The sequence below is a fragment of the Rhipicephalus microplus genome, chromosome 3 (assembly GCF_043290135.1).
Source record: "Rhipicephalus microplus isolate Deutch F79 chromosome 3, USDA_Rmic, whole genome shotgun sequence".
Classification (NCBI taxonomy): domain Eukaryota; kingdom Metazoa; phylum Arthropoda; class Arachnida; order Ixodida; family Ixodidae; genus Rhipicephalus; species Rhipicephalus microplus.
In genome coordinates this window covers 136,055,955-136,077,771 of record NC_134702.1, presented here as the reverse complement: position 1 = coordinate 136,077,771, position 21,817 = coordinate 136,055,955, and the positions used below count along the sequence as shown (strand labels likewise).

The 21,817-nt window shown below is 42.4% G+C and overlaps 1 protein-coding gene across 1 annotated transcript; it reads left to right on the top strand.

Moving 5' to 3' along the window:
- The first annotated feature begins 16,447 nt into the window (after positions 1-16,447).
- Positions 16,448-21,580, top strand: LOC142803943 (uncharacterized). Its single transcript, XM_075890300.1, has 4 exons — positions 16,448-17,269; positions 17,809-18,066; positions 18,740-18,784; positions 19,337-21,580. Exons 2-4 carry the CDS (start codon positions 17,970-17,972, stop codon positions 19,501-19,503), a joined length of 309 nt encoding a protein of 102 aa, XP_075746415.1. The 5' UTR covers positions 16,448-17,269; positions 17,809-17,969; the 3' UTR covers positions 19,504-21,580.
- Positions 21,581-21,817: the final 237 nt, after the last annotated feature.

The window sequence follows — 21,817 nt, the reverse complement described above, 5'->3', positions numbered from 1 at the left end:
AAATGCCGGCAAGCCTCGCCGTGTGTTAGTTGAACGACGGCCAACGCTCTCTTTGCCGCCATTACTACCAGTTTTTTGCTGTAACCTTACTTTCTTTTTACGTGGCCACACGTTCATCCGAATCAATAGATTATTCTTCGAAGTACTGTCTGCTCCTCTTCCTCGACGTCACGACCCCGTGACATATCGTGGAGGTGCTGGCTAAATCCGGTTATTAATGGAGACTCTCGATGTGCAGATTCCGGCCGGCTTTACTAGGTGACCTCCTGCTGTCCGAATTTTAGAGCCTTCCCACGTGGTCTTCACTTTGTTCACATGATAATCCGTAAAATGTCGGTGGCTCTCTTGACTGCTGCATTATCACCGTGGCGGGCGTTAACACAGGGGCGGTCATAGTGCTTGCTGTAGCGGTGGCGGCCTTGAGCTTGCGAATGTTAACGGGAAGTGCCTCTTACTCTGGAAGTAGACCTCGCTGCCTGCGGCCAGCTCGCTGATCGAGGTTGGCTTCAACGTCCTCTTCACAATCTGGGCTTGGCTCACGGCTGGAGGGGGGCATGACATAGCCGTTTAAGCTGTTTCGACAGGCCCTCAAAAGTTCGAGATGATGGTTCGCGACTGGGGGGACAAGCAGAGAACAATAGCGACTTTCTTCACATGAATTATGTCTCCCGCTTTAAACGGGCGCTCGTTAACAGTTCGGTTCTCATGTACGACAGCGGCCGTGTACCAGCCGCCATAGTGTGGTCCGGAGGCGTCCACGTTGAACACTTCGAGTTTCAATTCATATTAGAGAGTTTTATTACTGGTTGCGCATTCTCTTGGGGCGCTGCTGGCTTGGAAGCGCACGGCGTTGCGTACCCAACCCATACCCAACCGGAATACTTTTTAGTTGGCGCCACGGTGGCGCGCACGCAAACGCGAGCCGCACGAAGGTCACACGCGCTCGCAGTGCCATAGCGTCTGGTCACGTAAGTATATTTTAATAATTTGTACGATTTGAAGTGTTAAATTTAACGCACTTAGTGAAATGAAGTGAATTACTTTCAATATAACATTTTTAATTATTCTGACAGCTTTCAACACTACAGCAAATCTTTTTTTTTGTTTGTGCCACAGTTGCGACTGAAACCGGTACCGCCGTTGCCAAGCAATCCAGACGACCGGTCGTAGCCAGACAAGCGCGACAACAGAACAACCTGTATCATCGACGTTCACAAATAGGACTTTTAGTCATCGGCGTCGTCTGTTTCCCTGAGAGTTATGCTGCTGTTGCGTTGTCGGCGTTGCATCATGCTCTGTGACCACATGCAGGTCTATCTACACCTCGACGTTGAAGACTACACCTCGATCTTTCTTGGAGGAGATAGAGAATTGGTTCCTCGGTTACCGAGCGCCATGACAAAGGGTTTGCACATCAGCCGGTGGCCATATAGGCATAAACAAAATAGACGAGTACACCCTTCGGGGGCGATTCCGCTTCTGCAAGGAAGACCTTCAAATTCCGATGGAGGCCCTGAAGATCTTGATAATTCGGGGCAGCCAAGGCGTCATTATACAGGTTATCTGTAACTGGCTAACTTTTCCAATTTCTTCTTTCAAGCTTGGTTTCAAAAGCACAAATAAAGACACCCATCATCAAAGTGTACAAGTGTCAGCCCAATTTGCAATTGTGAAGTTATGCCCTTGCAATCGTTCTAGCAAACAGTGTCATCAGGTCTGTGGTACCCTAAGGTAAGGCAATTACGGCGGCCAAATGATGTGATTGATTTGTGGGGTTTAACGTCCCAAAACCACCATATGATCATGAGAGACGCCATAGTGGAGGGCTCCGGAAATTTGGCCACCTGGGGTTCATTAACGTGCACCCAAATCTGAGTACACGGGCCTACAACATTTCCGCCTCCATCGGAAACGCAGCCGCTACAGCCGGGATTTGATCCCGCGACCTGCGGGTCAGCAGCCGAGTACCTTAGCCACTAGACCACCGTGGCGGGACCGGCGGCCAAATGAGTCACAATTCATCAAGTTGTCAGGATTACCAAGGAGCAGGTAAAGTTCATACCGGAAATGTGAGCTTAGTAGAAAATATGTTATTTCTCATAATTTACACGACTACATGTTATATTTAGAAACCTAACTATTTATAAATATCTAAATATTCTTCTATATAATTTTCTACAGATTTTTAAATACCTGCTGGCACGTAAGCTAGTATAAAGGAAACAATCAATTATTACTTACTATCAATTTTGCACATGTATATTCAGCCATTTTCATTACATCCATGATAGACGAAACTGTAGAGTGTAACACGCTCTCACAGCGCTCTTGTTGAGTGATTTGTTTCTGTTGCTTTTGGTACACCGGGAATGCTGTCCATTTCTAAATGCCATCGGCAGTATGAAACTATGATGAGAGGTGAGTAAAAACTGCAGTTATTCCAAAAAATCTGATTCCACGGGTTGACATGACAAGCGGGAATGAGTATCCAGAGCGAAGAAATACTCTACTGAAATATGATGCATTACTATTCAGGGTAGTTTAGAAGGTAACAATTTGGTGAAAGTAAAATTCTCTTGCCACTCAATGACTATCGGCTGTGAAGAATGAAAAATTGCTCTTTAGGGGCGAAGCTCTTTTATGGCCGAAGCTTTGCGTTTTAGACTTTGGTTTGTGGCGTTGATAATAATCCTAATGCTGATGACGATGAACAAACAAACACGATCCAGACCACACATCATCTTTTTGTCTTCACGGCACATCACATGGAAGGTGCCCACTATACTTCATGACGATGGCAGTGATGCTCATGACGATGAAGAGCAAGCTCCATTAAGACTACACTTTCTTTTTCTGCCATCACGGCACATTGAAAGGTACCCGCTATACGTCGTGACCTTTCCAACTACATATTTTTGCTATACGTTTTAAGCTATCTTACTCCTGGTGTAATAAATTTGAACACAGTTGCTCTTCAGCGCCAGTGTTGTGTGATCATACTTTCTCCGCCCAGTTTTTCGTTGTTACCTTTTATTGTTTCAGCTTAACGGCCATCCACCGTACACCATGACTTTCCTGACTAGAACACCCCACTTTTTTTGCGCTAACGCCTCCAAAACATTAGAGTATTTATGCCAAAACCTCTATCATCGTCCATCTGAAGTTTTCGAACTGTCTTACCTTAATGTCATCCACTCGCAGTTTGAATATGCCTCATCTGCTTGGTTCCCTTCCACTCAATATTGAATTAACATGCTGGAAGCAATTCAAAACAGAGCCACCCCTTACATTTTTATGAACTACGACATTCACTCTAGTGTGACTCAGCTTAAACTTGACCATTCACTACAAGCGTTGCATGTACGCCGTCACGTGTTCTTGTTATGCTTATTTTATAAGTACGTGTGCAGCAAGAAAACATTGTTATTGCACCTTCAATGCTCCCTCTACGCGTCACGCAGGTTACACAGTCATCTCAGCTTCACGCTCATGTTTGGTAACACAAACACGTTCAACATATCAACACTACCGCAAGCCATCCGCATGTGGCATGATCTTCCTGACAATATTGCCCCTGATAGTAACCTAACACGTTTCAGCAAAAGCTTGAGATGCATTTCTGTAATATAGAATCCTCGGTAGTTTTACATGTTCAATTTTCAAGCCGTTTTCTGTACTGAAATGTCGGCCTTTATTTTCATCAGCGAGTAGTAATTTGTTGTTTTAAGTGCTTCTGACCTATTGAAATATTAGTTTTTATTACACCTTGTTATGCTGTTATTTTTAACCTGCATTTTATAGTTGTTTCTTACAAGTTCACTTCCGCAATCACTGTAGCCCCCCTCATTCAATGCCTTCGGCCCTAGAACGTATTTTTCAATGAATAAAAAATACTACCACAAAATATAATGAACATATAATCTCTTTCCAGGGCGTTCATCTTTCAAAGCATTAATAGAAGAAAAGCAAAGTCCAGACAAAGTAATTATCTTGTGCACCTAGGGCACAATAAACAAACGGCAAACCATGCTGATCGTTGCAGCGCGGTGGCTGCTGGTTCCGGAAAGCCGTACTATGCAGCCGAAATAATGAAGTCATGACAAGTGAGATTTTACTGGCTAAGATAGAAAAGAACGCAACAAAAAGGGACGAGGACCATCTTCAGGTCCATCGAAGCAAGTCCCATGGCGTTCAGCCTCAATGGCACAAAGATACCTTTACTAATCGAACTTACCTCACGGAAATAACCATGCGGACAATGAATGAGATTGACTGCACCAAAAAAGCATAATAATAGCAGCATATTTATTGTTGGCATGTGCTAAAACACGATTCATCACACGTACATCACGCAGGCGAAATCAACAAAACCAAACTTACTTTGCTAGCTTAGCAGTTATCCTTTATAATAAGCGTTGATATCACGTGAGCAAACAATCAGTGCTGGCTTTTAAAAAGAAGCAACAAATTACGGCTAAAATATTGGTCGTTTCAGTTCTACGAAGGAAGCATGCTCAGATTAATGATATGCCATTCACACGCAGAAACGTCAACTTAAAGCAATCTTTGCGTTTTCTCGGTCACTTACAGTTTTCATTCTGTAAAAGCCGTTACAACTCATTTGGAAAATTTGTTAGGGGACGCTGTCGTCGCCCAAACGTCTTGCGTATTGTATATCCTTTGGCAAAGGCACGTGCACCTCTCTGAGCAACTGGCGTGGTTTTGCGAGTCACCGGCCGAGTCGCAAACTTCTGAAAAAAGTCGGTGAAAATCAAGAATGGTTCTCTGGACCTGAATAATAATGGAGAGTGAGGTAGTTCGTTTTCATGTTCATAAGCAGTTTGTACAGCCAGTGTTATGGACGCGTTGGTGATGGGTGAATTAGTATACTTAAGGAGTGGTTCATGACGCGCCTTTTTAATTGTTCTTTCTTGAGAAACTCTGAACATCTTCATACGATTTGTACTTTCCGTTGGTGCGGTCAAGATTTCATGAAAGACTGCACCATCGGTGTGTGCAGAAACACTTCGGTGCTCGCTTTCGGACTCATGTGTGAGCGTGGAGACAGCCTCCTGGAAGACATTAGTCGATTCCATGATCAAACGTTTTGGTAGCAACTGTGGTGGCACCGGATGAGAACGTTCATAATGGCGCCGCGATGTTTCATTTGCTTCTTCAGTCGTAAATGTTATTGTGGGAAGTAGAGGTAAATATGAAGTATTATTCGGTTTTGAATTTTTCGTATTCAAGTATTTTATGCTTACTGGTGATAGAAACTTGTACATGTCCACTGTATTGAATACTCCAAAACTAGGAATGGTTTTGATGCTCACTAAATTAGTGGTTTGTTTACTATTCCTGTCCTCATCAGAGGCCTTCGTTACAGTCTGCTCCAAATACGCAGAGGTAGTGTGTTCATTCACTAGTCTAAGTGAACGTGTAGCATTTGATGGTACAACAGATATGCTAGGCGCTGTTAGAGTGGACACATCAACCGTGGAAGTTGTAAAATATTCTTTTGGTGAACTTGAGCACGGAAATTTTTCAACGGAAAGCTCTCGAAGGCGAAGCTCTGTGGTTTGTTCTGTCTCTGGTACCTTTTGTATAACCAAATTTCTCGCTGTCCGCATTGCAGTAGGTTTTGTTGCCGTCACATACTTCAGTGACTCGTACGAGCCATTTAGCCAAGTTAAATGAAGGTTTGGTGCAGCAGATGTAGTTGTTAGTTGGTGCTGCAGTGCACTTGGTGCAGAGGTAGCATTGACAGCTGATGCCGTTGTTGAAGCGTTTGGATATACACGCATATTTCGAGGGGTGTCTTTTTTATAGTTTTTCCCACGTTCACTGTTACTTCCTGAGCCCAGGCCTTCAGAAGAAATATTTTGTTCTGTCTCATGAACTAATATATGTGAATCTGGATTTGGTGAAGTCAGTACAGGTATTTTCACACCCACTGAAAAGTATGTCGTTGTTGAGATTTCAGGGTTGGTTTGTCTCAAGGAAGCGGCAGTGTCCAAACGCAATACAGTGTGGTCCCTACGTTCAGCCCCAAGCACTCGACTGCAACTGCCTGTAGAGGTATTCATTATATGCACAGTAGTCATTCCATTGATTGCTACTGATAAATTGGACAAAGGTAATTTATCATTATCCGCTGCGTACGTTTCTCTAGAAAACAGCACTGGAGTCGATGTTCGTTGAGGCTTCTGCTCCATGCTTGATTTTTGAGAAGGTGATGAAGGCGTTGTGGCCGATGGTGGCGTTCGGCATACTTTGCCGATGCAGACACCTCTTGAGCCCCGACTGTCCTGCAATAGAGGCAGGATCAGCAATATCAGTATTAGTCTCCTGTATAGGAGCTGTTTTAATATATAACATTATGTACAGCATCAGACAAATCGTCATAAAATTGGATGTAGACTTCGGCAATAAAAAGGGGTTCAAGAGATGGCGGAATCTAGTGGTATACTTATCTGATAACCCCTTTCATATTGGTGCGTCTATGTACATGTTTTATGTGCTGTACGCAAGGGCGAGTCTAGAACCTTATTAGGCCGCTAATATGGTATGTGACATGGAAACGAAAGAATGTTCATCGACGAACCTACGAGATCCTAATGGTAACAAACTAAAGTACACTACTAAGGTAGACTACACTTTTTTCTAGTAAACGTGAGACGCTGGAGATTTACAGCCATGTAGCACCACCTGTCGGTGCAGTTTTGGGTGGTACAAAGTACAAATTCTGTGCACAGTTTTCTGCCCAACCAGGTGCAACTTGCGCGTGAGAAACAACAATGGAGCTAAATAAAATATTAGGTGTGTTTGCGCATTAACACTCAGAAAAAGACCTAGAAATTTGTCTCCGCTTGTTAGACGCATTACCAAACCAACATGTACACTGCAGGCTCGTTCACTCGCCAGAACGACGGCAAAAACAGGAGTGGACGCAACAGCTCCATGCTCTACGAAGAACTACCTCAGTCGACGCTGTGGTTGCTTTGTTAATTGCCGTGGATGTAAAAGACTCTACCGATTTCCGTAGCTTTTGCGAAGCAGAACAGCGAGAGCGCTTGTTATGTACTCTCAAGAAGGATAAGCGAACTACACGCGATCTCAACCGCCGGCCGCATGAGAAAGTGTGATAATGTAGCCTTCTTGTTATTGTATTAAGTAGCGTTGATTTAGAACTGTGGTAAGTTCGATTATCAAGCTCAAAATTGCCTACTGCGGTGCGCGCCATGGGACAGTAGAGCGGTGGCGCACGCAACAAGTATCGCGTATGCCGTTACCACGTTTAATCTGAAGTGGGCGGCACCATCCAGCATCGCGTACGTAGTCTTTGGAGGCTCTAAGTTTTGGCTTTACCTAGCAAAAGCAAAACGCGTACTTTATACTCGTAAATTGCAAAATGTTGGCCGTGACCCCAACCAGGCTTCACTTGCCATTGGTTTCAGCGATTGCCGGAGCTATCGCGGAGGCCTGGGTTTCACCTTTCGTTGTAAACTGAAGAAGTTGACACGTACTTATCCTCATTCGCAGTATATGCAAACAGAACAAAACCATCCACAGAACATTCCAGGATGTGCAGTAAAACTTTTCAACACACAGGCAGCGAGAGATAGATGGAGAATGCAACTGAAATGCCACAAATCACCGGGGCCATTTGTGCCGAATAAAGCGAACTTCGTAAGATATGTTGCTCGCGTATACACTTCCTCACTTTGGCATCATGAGCACGGCCAAGTATAAGGCATTTAGGCGTTATAAAACGCCTGTCGCAGTGCTTGCTTCGAACTCGATGCCATAAGATCCTCGCTTGTATTCAATATGCCAGTGGCAGCACGCCGAAATAAGTGATACATCTTTCGCATAGTTCTCACAGTTAGCTTTGTTAAGCTTCGTACTTTTCGAAGGAGACGTTGAATGGATGGAAGGAGCTTGCTTGCCAGTCCTTGATTTTCAGAAAAAAGGCCACCCCAGCAACAACGAAATAGGAGAGCTTAAACACGTTAGTTTGCGGACGGCTGTCTTTGAACTACTCAGTTAGGGCTAACGCGGCGATAAAGGGTGCTGTTGGCGGCACTTTTCGCAGCACCACTTGATCAGCGTTTGACGTCTATACCAGCGCCCTTATGTGCACTATACAACAGATCTGCAGTATTTCAAACCTGAAAACAAGAAGTTTCAAATGAACTAACGAATCTGTCCAGCGTCTAACAAAGAAGTAATCAAAAGAAGACCGCGTAGCTTTCTCTGCTCCATCAAGTACAATATCAAATATAATAAAGTATCACTGAATGTGATCTGCGGTGAAATGAAGGAATGTAAAAATTTGAAATGCGAAACTGTAAAGCATCACGAAATCTCTTTGCTTCAACTTCATAAGGTACTGTGAGGTACCCCTCCACTTCTGGAGAATCAGCAGTGTAATAGCAAATGGTCTCTGCTTGAGGCTGCTTACATGGCTCATCCTAAAGACACCTTGGCTAAATTATGTGTGGTTCGAAATGCGCAACTGATTAACCCAGCTGTAAACTATATTTAGTGAAAAGTTTTTTCTGAAAATGAACACGACAAGTCCGCCTGAAAAACTTTCCTGGCATTGCAGTAAGAATATATCCTACTGTGTCATAATGTACGCAAATATATCTGCTAACTTTAAAAAAGCTTTCCTCTTTTAAATTTCTATTACAAGGTTACTAAATCTTCATCATCATTTCTGGCAGCTTTACAACCTCTAAATTACATTGGAAAATTTATCCCACAGCTTTCGGACGCAACTTGCGAAAGGAATTTGCAAAAGCAATTTGTTGCCACCGTATACAATCAATGAGATATTTCATCACTCGCGCTAAAGCAGGGCTGAGCAGAGGTACTCGAAAAAGTATTACTGAATACGGATACCGAAGTACATGCGTTGGAAGCCTAAGATACATACACTGACATACATTTTTATTTCACGTAGTGGGTTGTTTCGAAAGTACTTTTGCGAAAAACAAAACCTATTCCGGAATACTGATACAGCGATGAAAATACTAAAATAGTTATTTTTATTTTGGGGATGTTTACACTTCGCAAATTCACTGAATAAATATGGCATAATTCGGTAAATATGGCTGCACATTGAAAATTGCAGTTTATTTATTTATCGCAGAACTGCTTTTCCAGGGCCTCTTGAGCTTCTGCACATAATTCTGTTGGACCATTGGGATCTACACTTCGAGAATATATAAAATATATTCGATCTCACTGGTGGCGCTGACGGACGCTGCCTCGTTTAATGCACATATATGCCGTATAAGGTGAACGGGGGGGGGGGGTATGGCCGCCATGTTAGCTGAGTTGGTTGAGTGCACTGCGCGCGTTATTTGAAGGCCGCAGGTTTAATCCCGATCCACGGCAAGTTATCTTTTCGTCCACTTTTTTCTTAAAGTTTACATCACAACTATTAGTATTTTATCTAACAATAAAGAACAAGCCCTTGAATGTAAACTTTTTCCCTTCAACTGGAATAAGAATACATGCTTCTTTTACCTGGATATTTATTTTAGCTTTGACGTCGATGTCCGCAAATAAAAAAGTTACCTTTCCAGAAATTTTTCACCATGCTTTGAGACCAAAGCATTGGATACATCTTATACCGCTTCAATGACTGGCCATCCAGCATTACACCGCCATCCATGACTTCCACCATTGACCATTGCTTGGTCTTGTGTTACGTTTTCTTCGGCGGTGCCTCACCCGTCATCGCCGTTCCCAATACCGCTGCTCGTGCGACTTTGGTTGTGACTAGGGCTCTAAATCGTTCTACTGTGGAATGATACGCCACTCAAGTACACTAGAGGCGGCTTAACCAAGTGTTTGTAAAGAGGATTCTGTCGACCTCGAGGAGCGATTCAGCATTTCGCCGTAAAACGAATTGCTTTAATCCGTTCGAAGAAATCACTTTTGCAGCCTCCTCCCGAGTTTCGTTGGCAGCGTACTAGATGGCTGCGGATTTCACTGTTTTACTTACATGCACTGGAGGCCAGTTTGTCAAAATTATATACTTTATGGTTTCCTTGAACCATGCTCATTGGGGACGACATGGTGTCAGCCTGCCAGGTCACTCCTGCGAGCTCTCTCATAAGAAAGTAGGAACAGGTACAGCCGCTAACTTCACAAATAGCCTGCTCGGCGCTGCCATAATTATCTCTGTGTGCCGTTAAAAAGGCTTGGCCCCTCAAAATACCCTGCCCTTGGTACAGCGCCAGTCTTTGGCCTGTCGTGTGCAGCCGAGCCTAGCAGCCCTTTTTCTCGCATATGAGATCTTCAAGATGCTACAGCAAGCATTCAGCGCCTGGGGCTCAAACGTCACTCTTCCTGGGGGGCATGGCTGTCTTAAGGGTGGGGGGAGGGCGCAAACTGATGTTGAGTCATGACCTTGGGCGAGCAGAGATTGCTGATGTTGCTTGAGTGAAGGGCTCCTCCTGGTGTGATTTGAAGAGGTGAAGTACGCCTTTTGCACCCCCCTGCGAAGGCCATCGGCATTGGGTGTTTTGACATACGGGGTATTCTGTGAATGTGGAAAACCATCACCGTCTTCCCTATGTCATAAACCGGCGCGCGTCTTTGCTTGTTCAACACACACAGAAAGAAAAAAAAATCTTTCACCTCCAAAAACACGCCTGCGATCATTTACAAAAACAAAGAATTAACGAGATACTTGTGTCCCACACACCATCGCGATACAACCAATACATCGGAAACGCATTTCAGTAATGACATACAAATATTGTTTTAAAACGTATCTCAATATGACCATACTGATACTGAAAAGTCCGTCTGAAATTATATCACAATACTGCCCAGTCCTGCATTGAATCTATTTCCCTAGAATTTTCTAGTGATGTTATTAGATACTACCAGCAAAATGTTTTTACAAAAACACATCGGTGACTGTTAGGTCATTATGGGGTCTGTTTCTCGACGCTGTCTTACCACACACGGCGTAAACTGTTCTTCCATGACAATAAATCGAGATTTCCCCCTTCCGCATCTGAAGAAGCATGCTGAAACAGCACCTTCGGGCTGAAAATAAGGAGAATATCAGAGAATATTTATATCAATGAGTATCGATCACTAACCGAATGTTTTAATGGTCTTCTAAGTGCGCAGAATAAAACAAAGTAAAACACTCTTACTCACACAGCGTACATGCTATACTTATCATAAAGCTGTACTCCTGGTAATCAGTGCGTTTCATAATATACACGTAATTCAAAACTTTATTTTTTAACCACCAATGTCGCTCGTAAAGTTGAAAGATTGCAAGTGATTATGCGGAATGCCACATTGTGAATGGGAAATTTTCTCTCGTACAGCAACTTTACACTACCAGGAAATTTTGGACATGTTCTGAGCAACGGAATGCTATTCTCTGCCTGTTTCATTTCCTTTTGCTAATCTACAACATCAACCGAAGAACAAGAAGTTATTTAGTGGACGTGCATGCCGGTAAAGAAGCAAGTTCTATATAAGCGATAAAAAGGTGTCCCCCTGATCAAAATTTCTGCTTTTATATACCATGCACTTGGTAAATATTAGTTATATATTGACACTAATATTCTATATTGAAGGTCTAATAAGTGTTATATGGGTCAAGAATCAAAACGTATTAAGTTATACATCCCCCAGGTGAGTTAACAGATGACTGAATTGCGCTAAAGTGTTAGTAACCAAGAAAAACCCTTTGGAGCCGATATGGCGAATAACTGGTAGCGTGAAGAGCGCCCGTATTGCTGAAGATCATCTTGAAGAAGTGTTGTGAGGAGTATTGGTTGTCCCGAACAGAAAGGGTAAGATGCATTCGTCAGAGAAGTGCCATATATTTTACGCAGTATAGAACATATTGGCATGAACCACCATCTACCGAATGGAAAAAAAAACTACTTTTAAGAAGTGAAAGCTCACTTAGTCTATAATAACTATTTTCGCCTTGACCTAAGCGTGATTAGAATGTTCTCACACTAAGAAACAGCTTTGGCCTCTTAATTTTTATATTGATCAGACGTGAAATGGAGAGAAATACATCACATTTGTACAAGAACACAGACATGTGCAACTTACCCTCCTTTCCCTTTTCCTTTTCGAACAATTCAAAGGTATAACGCGGGTATTTTGGCCTGAAAAGCAACAAATTAATTTTTTTGAAGGTTGTGGCGTGAGAACTCGTTGCAAGTGGCCTGAATGGGCCCTCCTTGAGAAATCTGCGGAGAGCCTCAAGTGCGGCAGTATGACATAATCATCGTTACAGGAGGGAGGTAGGTGCACGAAGGCCTGGCAGTGGTGTCGAACGCGAGTTTCTGCCCGTTGGCGCAATCGTACAACAATGCGTCCACTAAGACTAAAAGGATTTCTCTTGAGGTGCACCGTCAAAGTATTCAGTGTTACTGTTTTGTGTAGTCATTAAATTGTGGAATAACCTGCCCTATACAATAAAATCATCGTCATCTTTTCATGCATTCAAACGTGATCTTAAAAACTTCATCTTGCATAGCTAGGCTGACAACGATGATTACTTAACGATTCTTATGTATCTGGGCATGAAATTGGAAATACTTTGCAAATGTAGGTTATTGCTTTATGGCGTGATTATGTTTTACTTGTATAACTTATTACTATTGTTCTTGCGTCGCATTCTGACTGCCTTTTTTGTTTACTTGATGTTATGTTATGTAAGTTCACTGTTTAATTTTCACTTGTGTTGCGTATTTTACGTGCTGTTATAATAAATAATTTTATTGTTATTGTTAACCGAGGGTCCCACTGCAGTCGCTTGACTTTGGGACCATCGTCTGCATACTACATTCTACGTATTTTGTATTTTGAATGAATGAATAAACTGAATGACTGAATGAATGAATGACTGGCATGGCATCAAGGCTTGAAAGCTCACGAAAGGTACGTTCTGCTTTTGTTGTCAATAATCTCTATTTATTATTCTCTAGACGTCTGACGTTTTCATAAATCTGGGGATTTTCAAGGATGCTAAAGCTATTTTATGACTACCTACACAGCCTGTAATAAAATGTACAGTCTTCTTTACGATGACACATGCGCACGTTGTTTTCACCCAATTCAGTTATCGCAAGTGAGCAAATGGCCTCACATTTCCTTGAGGACAGCTGTTTTTCTATTGCGTTTTTGCCTGTCTCAGTACCAATTTAGTCGTTTGTGGCAATCAAACTTAGCTATTTTGTCAATACCGTGAACTGAAAGCTTGCATCGCATGTGTAAAAGAGTAACTTGTAAATTGCTGAATATTCGCCTTGAAGTGTACAGCGGGACAGAGTTATGATGGCCCATACGCATCGTCTTTCGGTTCGCTTCTCATGGCTCAGTTGTGCCATTAGCATATCAATGTTTGTGGACGCCACATTAGCAGTTGCAATCTAGGCGCTTCCAAAAACTACAGCTGTGAAGTGCCCATCAGGCACCCATGGGGCATACGCGCACCTATGTAGCTTTGCACATTGTTGATGCTAGGACTGCTGCTTTATTATTGCCAAAACAAATTATAGCTCAGCTTTGGGTTCGCAGTTTTCGACCACCTTGTCGTTACGCAATTGAGATGGTGTAACGTGCGGGGTGATGCTCAGTTTGTGCCTCGCAATATTACGTCCTTTACTGTGAATCACACGCAGCATGAATATTGTATATGAATTCATATGACACGCCAAGCGACTTGAAAATTTAACAAAATTAGGTATTTCGTTTGTGCGATGCCGACAAAGGACAAGAATGGGTGAATACAGTGATTCTTCCTAGTTCGTTCTGCATTGTGCCTCATCTAGATTATGTTGACGACATGGCGAGGTCTGACCTCATTGGTTTTTTTTTTTTCGAAGCAGTTTCAAGCACTGGCAGGACTTTCTGTCAAAGTACTTGACTGCCACGCTGACTACCTTGATTTCAATAAGACTTCTACTTAAATGTTTATTCGTTTTGTCTGTCGGACTTTTCGCTCGATGAGAGTGCTGATTGTTTGCTCACAGCTGATGCTGGCAACGACGACACCGCATTATTTTGTATCATGGCCTGTTTAGGGTCATAGTGTTAACCTACTGGCATCAAGAGGGAATAATGGCTTGAATATATCAGAAGTTTTCTTAGTACACAATATCGATGAAGCCAACGTTCGTCAAGTGGGCTTGTACTCGTCATTGCAGTAAACTGTCACAGTTGTTGCCCTCGATAACGTATGTGTTACCAAAAGAACAATGATTGATTGATTGATAAGTGGGGTTTAACGTCCCAAAACCACCATATGATTATGAGAGACGCCGTAGTGGAGGGCTCCGGGAATTTTGACCACCTGGGGTTCTTTAACGTGCACGCAAATCTGAGCACACGGGCCTACAACATTTCCGCCTCCATCGGAAATGCAGCCGCCGCAGCCGGGATTCGATCCCGCGACCTGCGGGTCAGCAGCCGAGTACCTTAGCCACTAGACCACCACGGCGGGGCCCGAAAGAACAATGAGAAGCTCATTGGACTCCAAGATGCATTCTTGAAAATTATCGCGAAAAAGGCACCGGATTGATCAGTTTTTAAACGCGACAAAGAGTACATAGTCGTTATTCAAAATGTTTACAGATACAACATGCGTGGGACAATGAAGAAAGAGCTGAAGCAAAGAACTGGGCCCAGATTCACAAAACTCACTTACGAAAACATTTTTGCGCAAGAGAAATTTTGTTGCGTAAGTCCATTCACGAAACGAAAAAAGTCGTAAGAAGCCATAGTTGTCACATCGGCCGCTGCAAATAAAGCGCGCTGTGACTGCCCGGGAACATGTCAGCGATGGTGATGCAGTTGCTATATTTGCTTACGTCACCAAAAAGTGCTCGTAAGTGGATTCACGAAGCGAAATTGTGCGTAAAAACAGCATGGCTGAGAGAAAATCCCAAGAGTGGTCCGGACCACTCTTAGGAACAATGTGGCTACTTATAACTTGCTGCCGCGGCGGTATACTTTGGTGCCCTGGCTGGTTTTGAGTTAATTCGCGCCCATTAAGGGCTGCCTGATGACTGCTGGTGCGTTTTTGTTTCTTTCGGTGCTTTGAGTTTCGCGTGTTGTTTCCCTTGTACGCAGTGGATGGTGTTGACAACCACCATCGTCCAATAAGTTTGAAGTCGCAGTAATTGAAGAATTCTATTGGGCGTCAATGGCATAAAACTACGCATGTAAAGATTTGTGGTTGGATGAAAACCAATGTGATACGTGAATGGTCGGTGCATTCGAACGCGGCATGGCATAAGATCAACCTTATTTGTTATGTTGTTGTGTTGCACCCCATTTCATCCAATTAAAAGTGCGACTCGAGATCCTTGCCTCATTGGTGGAAATTACCACCAAAGAGGTTAATGGGAGCACAATCTTTGCACGCTATTGGAAATAAAAATGAGAGGAAGTTTTCAGTGAGTGGTTCATAAAGTTTGTGCTCTAGTGTACTTTCATTGGCTCTAACAGTCCAATGGTTGCGATCTCTGAAATACAGCTGTCGATACACTTTGGGACGATCTGGAACAAAGCATATTTTGTAAACCAAAGCGTATTAGGGGTACGCGTGATTCCGCATGGAACTACAAACAAATCATGAATCTTCACCTTCACTGTTCAGACACCGATATGGACCGTGATAATATGGCAAGCAATCGGAATGAAATGACCCTAGTAACTTTGTATAACACCGAAAATATGCAAACCCTCACGATTCTGGAGCAAACCTTGGCTGAATTCATCCCTGCATCAATTACAAGCCATTTAACTTGGCGAGCGAACATCATTCAAAGGTAGAGAGAGCCACTGACATGTATTTTGTGCGACGCAGCGACCACTTGACCTGAGAATAATAGCGTTGCGAAGGCGAATCCCCTGTCGCATGCTCTGATCGAAGCAGACGACAAACGCGAGCAGACGACGGCTTGGCCGACAGGCACAGCTTGTGATTGGTTGTGAAGCAATACCCTCTACATCAGCTCACTCCGTGACGTTGCCAAAACACTTCTTTCATCTGGCACACCTTTCCTGTTCATCATATCACCCCCCTCGCACATAAGAGAAATTTTTTTCACGCCGTGAAAATAGTGCAAGTACTTTCTAAGAGCTCTCTTATGTGCTGAGCAGTTGTCGAAAACAACAAGGCGTCGTAAACAGCATATCGGTCGGTGCGACTTTCAGCAAACGCTTCTCGCACGAGTTACTTCAGCGCTTGACCGGATGTGTTCTGATTACAGCAGCTCTTTCGGTGCGTGTAAGCAGTGCGGAAAGCTGTGGCAGTGCAATGATGTACGGTGAAGTGCAGCAAAGCCTGTGCTTCGGTGTGGTTATCAAGCGGAGATAGGCGTCGATGTATCGACGGCAACTAGCACTCGAGAAGCCTGCAATGTGTGTTTGTGTGCCGGTAACAGTTCGTTTGCTTGACTTTCCAGTCTCTCAGTTTGGTACTGTGCGACATTTCGGATTGACAGCGTTTTGACACGTTACTTGAGTGACCCCAAGTACGTACGGAAACGTATGAACTACGCGCTCGGTTCTTGCTTCGCCACTAGTTAGCCCGTACGCTTCTATTTACTTGAGAGCAATGTACTGTTCGGGAGTGAAACGATGTTCGTTGTGAACAGTGGTGCTGTGTTGACGTTCCAAGACTTGTGAACAAGCTGTGCTCGTGTGACCGAAAATTGAAAGACAGCGTTGATAACTGTTTTTCCCTGCGAAGTCGTGGTGGGGCAGCTTGGCGCTTTTGTTTGTTAAGTCGTCACTTCTCCTTTTTGTGATAACCATAGTCCTAGCACTGTGATGTGATCAACCAAAACTGCGAGATGCTACATTCTGTTGTGGATCGTGTTACTTTGGAACCGCGCCTAGACTGTTCTTCGGTAACAAATTGAGAGTTCTATGTGGCAGCGAGAGCCCGTGAACGTCAAGCTTCCCTCCAGCCCCCCCAAAAAAGCAAAGATTTCACCGGTGCCTTGCTTTGGATGAAGTTGTAGGCCAATATCGCTTAACTACAGGTTTCCGAGTTCGTCTGGCCATCGTTTTGCACGGCACTAGAGTCTTGACAACAGCCGGTCATGGCCAGTTCTTGCACTTTATCAATGGACGTGCACGCCTGGCCAGCCCTTCATTGCTGTCATCGGCAGCTTCCAGTCTGCGGATGCCCTTTGCCTGTTGGCCGTACTTGGTTCCTTATGACACCGACGGCTACTAAATGCTGCCATCGGTGAGTTCACCTTTCAGAACTAAATTTCACCGGTACTATAATTCACGCAGTTCTATAACGTGTGCAAGTTTTTAAGCCCATCAGATGTAATGTTTCTCTATGGTAAGTTGAAGCATGAAAAATTTACTACTACTGTTATATACATACATATAATATGGAGCAAATACATAAAAAGTTTTTTTGTGATTTGATACAAGTGAGCTCTTGTTTGATTATGAGGTTGGGCCTGTCGATTGACCACGTTTGATAGTTGGAAAGTTAATGTGAATTTATTTTTCAGGAGCCAGGTTGCACTTAAAAAATTTATGTTATTTTGGAAAATTAGTTCTATAGACGATTACCACTGTGGTAGTACTATACTTCAGTAGGACATGTATATTGCGGTACGTAAATTTTACATGAGGCTTCAGTTTATTTAACAGTGAATATAGCAGATTTTGGTCACTTTAACGAAGTGATAGCTTCTTCAAATAATTATTAGAAGTGAGTGCTTTTAATGATTGTTTTTAAATAAATATCTCGTTTTTGGCTCTTCACAGATCGCAGAGATTGGTTTGTTAAGGTCCTGTGATGCATCGGTTGCAAATTCTGGCACATCAATCCTCATCATTACTTGGGGCACCTGTACAAAAATAGGAAGGACACGTTCTCCCTAACTGTGCAAGCCTATGTCACTGCTGGGACTGTTATCATTCAGCGGATGTGGCGTGGAAGCATGCATGGCAGCCTCATCTGGAAGGACTGCAATCGGCTTGGGAGCTTCGAGGGCACAAAACTGCCTAACGGCTGGCTGCAAGGTTAGTTTTTCTTTAATACATACGATTACGTGAACACCACTTACTGTGCACAAATTGAAAACCCAAGCATGGTTGCTTTCAGTGGATACCTGTAATATTCTTAAACATAATTCTTATACAACATTTATAGAACTAAATTGCAAGATAATTGAGAATGTTGAAAGCTGAAAGCCTGCAGCTTATGAATGAAACTCCAAAAACCTGAGACTCAAAAGTTTGTGCTTTGAAACGAGCACAGATACTTTGATTCCTTATTGAGCTCTCGAGCTTGTGACTCCCTCTGTGGATCAAGTGCTCTGGAAGGAAATAGCAAGTGGGTGAAAATTGCCTGGCTGTTCACAACTTGCAAGGAGAAAGACCTATAGAAGAAGCCTCAGATGACATAGGGCCAGTAACTGCATCTTTTACCTGATGTAGCTTTTTCTCTCTCAGTGCTGTTGCTCGTGTTTCAGCCGAACATGTTCACCACGATTGCATAGTGATATATATTTTTCTACAAACTGTACCTGACCTAAGTATGCATTGTTGATCTCTTTAAAGGTGACGTTCAGTGTGTTTAAAAGCCATGGCTTCTCATTTCTTTGTCTGTGGCTAGCCTGTTTCAGCAGCAGAGCGATGCAGCTAGCACACACGCAATCCAAGTCATGGAGAACTCCTTTGGTGTTCTGTGCAGGACGCGGCATATCCATCCGGCAACACACTGGTATCAACAATAATGGTGAGTGTTGGTGGCACCTGTAGGAGCCCGTTGTGTTTGTTGCGTATGATTATTTCCCCTGATGAAGTGCAATTTTGAAAGGTTTTCTTCATTTAGAATAATAGATGTCAGCAAAGAGCCCACTCATAATCCATAAGTTCTTTGTGTCTTCTAGACTGCCCATTTGCTCCTATATGCAGTATGGTGAGCTGGTTATGTTAGACAGCCTTAAAATTATGAACATTGGCTGTTGTGTTGTAATGCAGTCTAACTTGTGTTTCTTAGTGAACTTATTTGTGGTCTACTTCTCGCACCTAGTGTAAAGTCGAAATAGAAGAAACTCTATTGGCTTTTTATGCCTGTCAGAAGTTTCATGTCTTCATCTATAACATTGTAGTTTTGCTCTTGTATCATAATAAATATATTTTCAGTCTTCACTGTTTGAGGTGGTGCGTGTGTTTAGGCTTGTCATTGGCTTCTGAAAATACAATATCTGTAAATATGAGCACATAATTGACAACTATACACTCTTGCATGTAGCATGGTTGTAACAATGATCTGTATTTTTCCAAGTTCCAGCAGTAACAAGGGGTTCGGTGCTCCACGGTCATGAACAGTGTATCAAGAACAGAGCACAGAAGACCAACAAGTATAAAGGGACTGCCAGTGACTGTTCTCCTGCTCAAAGTTTACAACAGCAGAAAGGGCAAATTGTGATGTCAGGAGCAGCTGCTGCTTAACTTCTTAGCAGTGCATTATTCAGCAGTTCATTTGTTTGCATTCGAAATTATTTAAATTTTCCTTGGAAGATACCAAACTATGACACTAATTTAAAGGCTGCTGTAGTGTTAGTGGGCAAATATTTTTGAGCTGAAATTTTTAACATGTGTGTTAAGTGCCTGCGTGCCTCTACATTTACATGCCCGAAATCACAGCATCTATGGTCGCCAATGGTAACTGTGTTTGCATTCTTTGTAGTACAAGAAGTAAAGCCAAGGATGCAGTAAGTATGTACTTAGTCGATGTAATCCTTCAGTGTACACTCATTTGTATAGCACCAATGATGCCATGAGTGTATAAGCTCTGGGAAGTGAATCTATGTGAATTATTTTATTTGGAAGGAAGAGGATCATCACTACTCCTAGTGTATCTTAACAGTAGATTTTAGTGCTTGGGTATTATCCCACTGCCTATCCGTCCTTCAACAGTCTACTTATCTATTGTGTAAGTGTAACTTTTTAAATGTATACTATGCTCGGATAGGTTTGTTCATAATGTAATGCAAGTGACTTATCATCTATGCAGCTCTACTCAGACTAGAAATAAAAGTATTTATTTTTATATGTAGCTATAGCATGCATTCACTTGTGTTTTTCTAGGTGCCTGTACAATTGTTTAGCCCTACAAAAGTGCTGGTATACTCTAATATTGAATCTGGCATCTTAAAATGGTTTGTTAATGGAAGTAAGGATGTGTTTACAACCAATATTACTATTCACAGATGAACTGTGAAAACTCTATGGAAATTTATTTACATTAATTGAACTTTGTGAAGGCAAATGTTGTTATGTTCTTTTATTGTGGTCTCTGTTTCATGCAAATGACACATAATTACTTTGCAGTGGCATAGTATTAGTTGTTATTTTACACATATGTGCTGAGCAACATCGCAGTTGAGGCCAGCACCAAGACATACATGCAGTGCACTGGAGCATCACCTCACATAGTGTACGGTCTTTGCCCACCAGTAAACTCAATATTTTTCAAGCAGACTAATAGACAGCTGTATGGGAACTGTGTTGATGCCCAAACTTTGAACTCTTCTTGAGGAGTGTTTTTCATCATCTTTGTCCAAGAGAAGTAGCTACCCAAGGCCACAACTGGTGGGAATGTGGTGGTTTCCTCTCTCCAAAAGCACTCCTACCAGCTGCCTCAATGTTATTATGGGGTGAATTTACGAACTGGAAAAATAATTGGTCTTTGTTTTCTTGGCCGAAAGAGTCACTTCCACCGTTGAGCCACCACGACGCGCCAGAGTAGAAACTTTTAGCTAAATAAAGTTGATTCTACATTTGAGAAGTGTTTTGGGGAAACGAAATGGCACTTATAGCTGTCAATATAAACACTGTTTGCACCAAGGAGCTTAGTAGCTTATAATTGTATTATTCACATATTGTCTAGAATTTACTCGCGCTGTGCCAACTTTCAGCCCAAGTGTCATAACATGCTTTGTTAGTGGGTTGTGAATGAGCCAAGCTATGTAAATAAACAGAGTGATATTGCAGACATGTACAAAATATTGATGCACAGCCCTTTTCTTTAGCAAGATATTGTCAAGGGCTTTATTCTTGTGTTTTTTAAAAAAAATGCTTGTCACTGGGCAGCAGCGGAAAACTATGCATCAAGCTTTTGCGAGATGGTTCGAGAAACACCGTGTTCAAACATAACAGTGCCGGTGGATTTCTCTCGTAAGTTACTTTCTGTAGTATATTCAAAATGAGTGTATTAGAATTGTTGTTTTATAGCCATTCATTTTAATATTTACACCTGAGTGTGTGTATGTATGTATGTATGTATGTATGTATGTATGTATGTATGTATGTATGTATGTATGTATGTATGTATGTATGTATGTATGTATGTATGTATGTATGTATGTATGTATGTATGTATCCTTTAAATGAGAATCCGTTTATCTTTAGTGAGTAAGTTTGGTAATGATTTGGCTGAATTTGTTTCTAGTTATTTCTCTTTTGAGCCATTATACATTTCAATTTGTTTTGTACTGCATAAAAATAAATGTAACCTTACACAGAATATGTGTGTTCGAAGAAGTTTCATTTACCAACCTACAGTCATGGGCAAGAAATTGGGTAAAATGGAACGAGCCTGCGAAGATTAGTTTCGAGCATAGCTACTCTACATGGCATATCTCGTACACATTGCGTTGGTTGAATATGTCGATTTCAACCTTTCAATTTTAATCATAATAAGCAAGCTATCACCCGTGGTTGTATATGTGTGTGATATTTATGCATACTGTTATACCGGTTC

Excerpts from the sequence above, each read along its gene's own strand:
- LOC142803943 (XM_075890300.1), top strand. The coding sequence starts at position 17,970 with ATGTGGCGTGGAAGCATGCATGGCAGCCTCATCTGGAAGGACTGCAAT. Across the intron at positions 18,067-18,739 it reads GCCTAACGGCTGGCTGCAAG|GACGCGGCATATCCATCCGG; the intron begins GTTAGTTTTTCT and ends TGTTCTGTGCAG. Across the intron at positions 18,785-19,336 it reads CACTGGTATCAACAATAATG|TTCCAGCAGTAACAAGGGGT; the intron begins GTGAGTGTTGGT and ends TATTTTTCCAAG.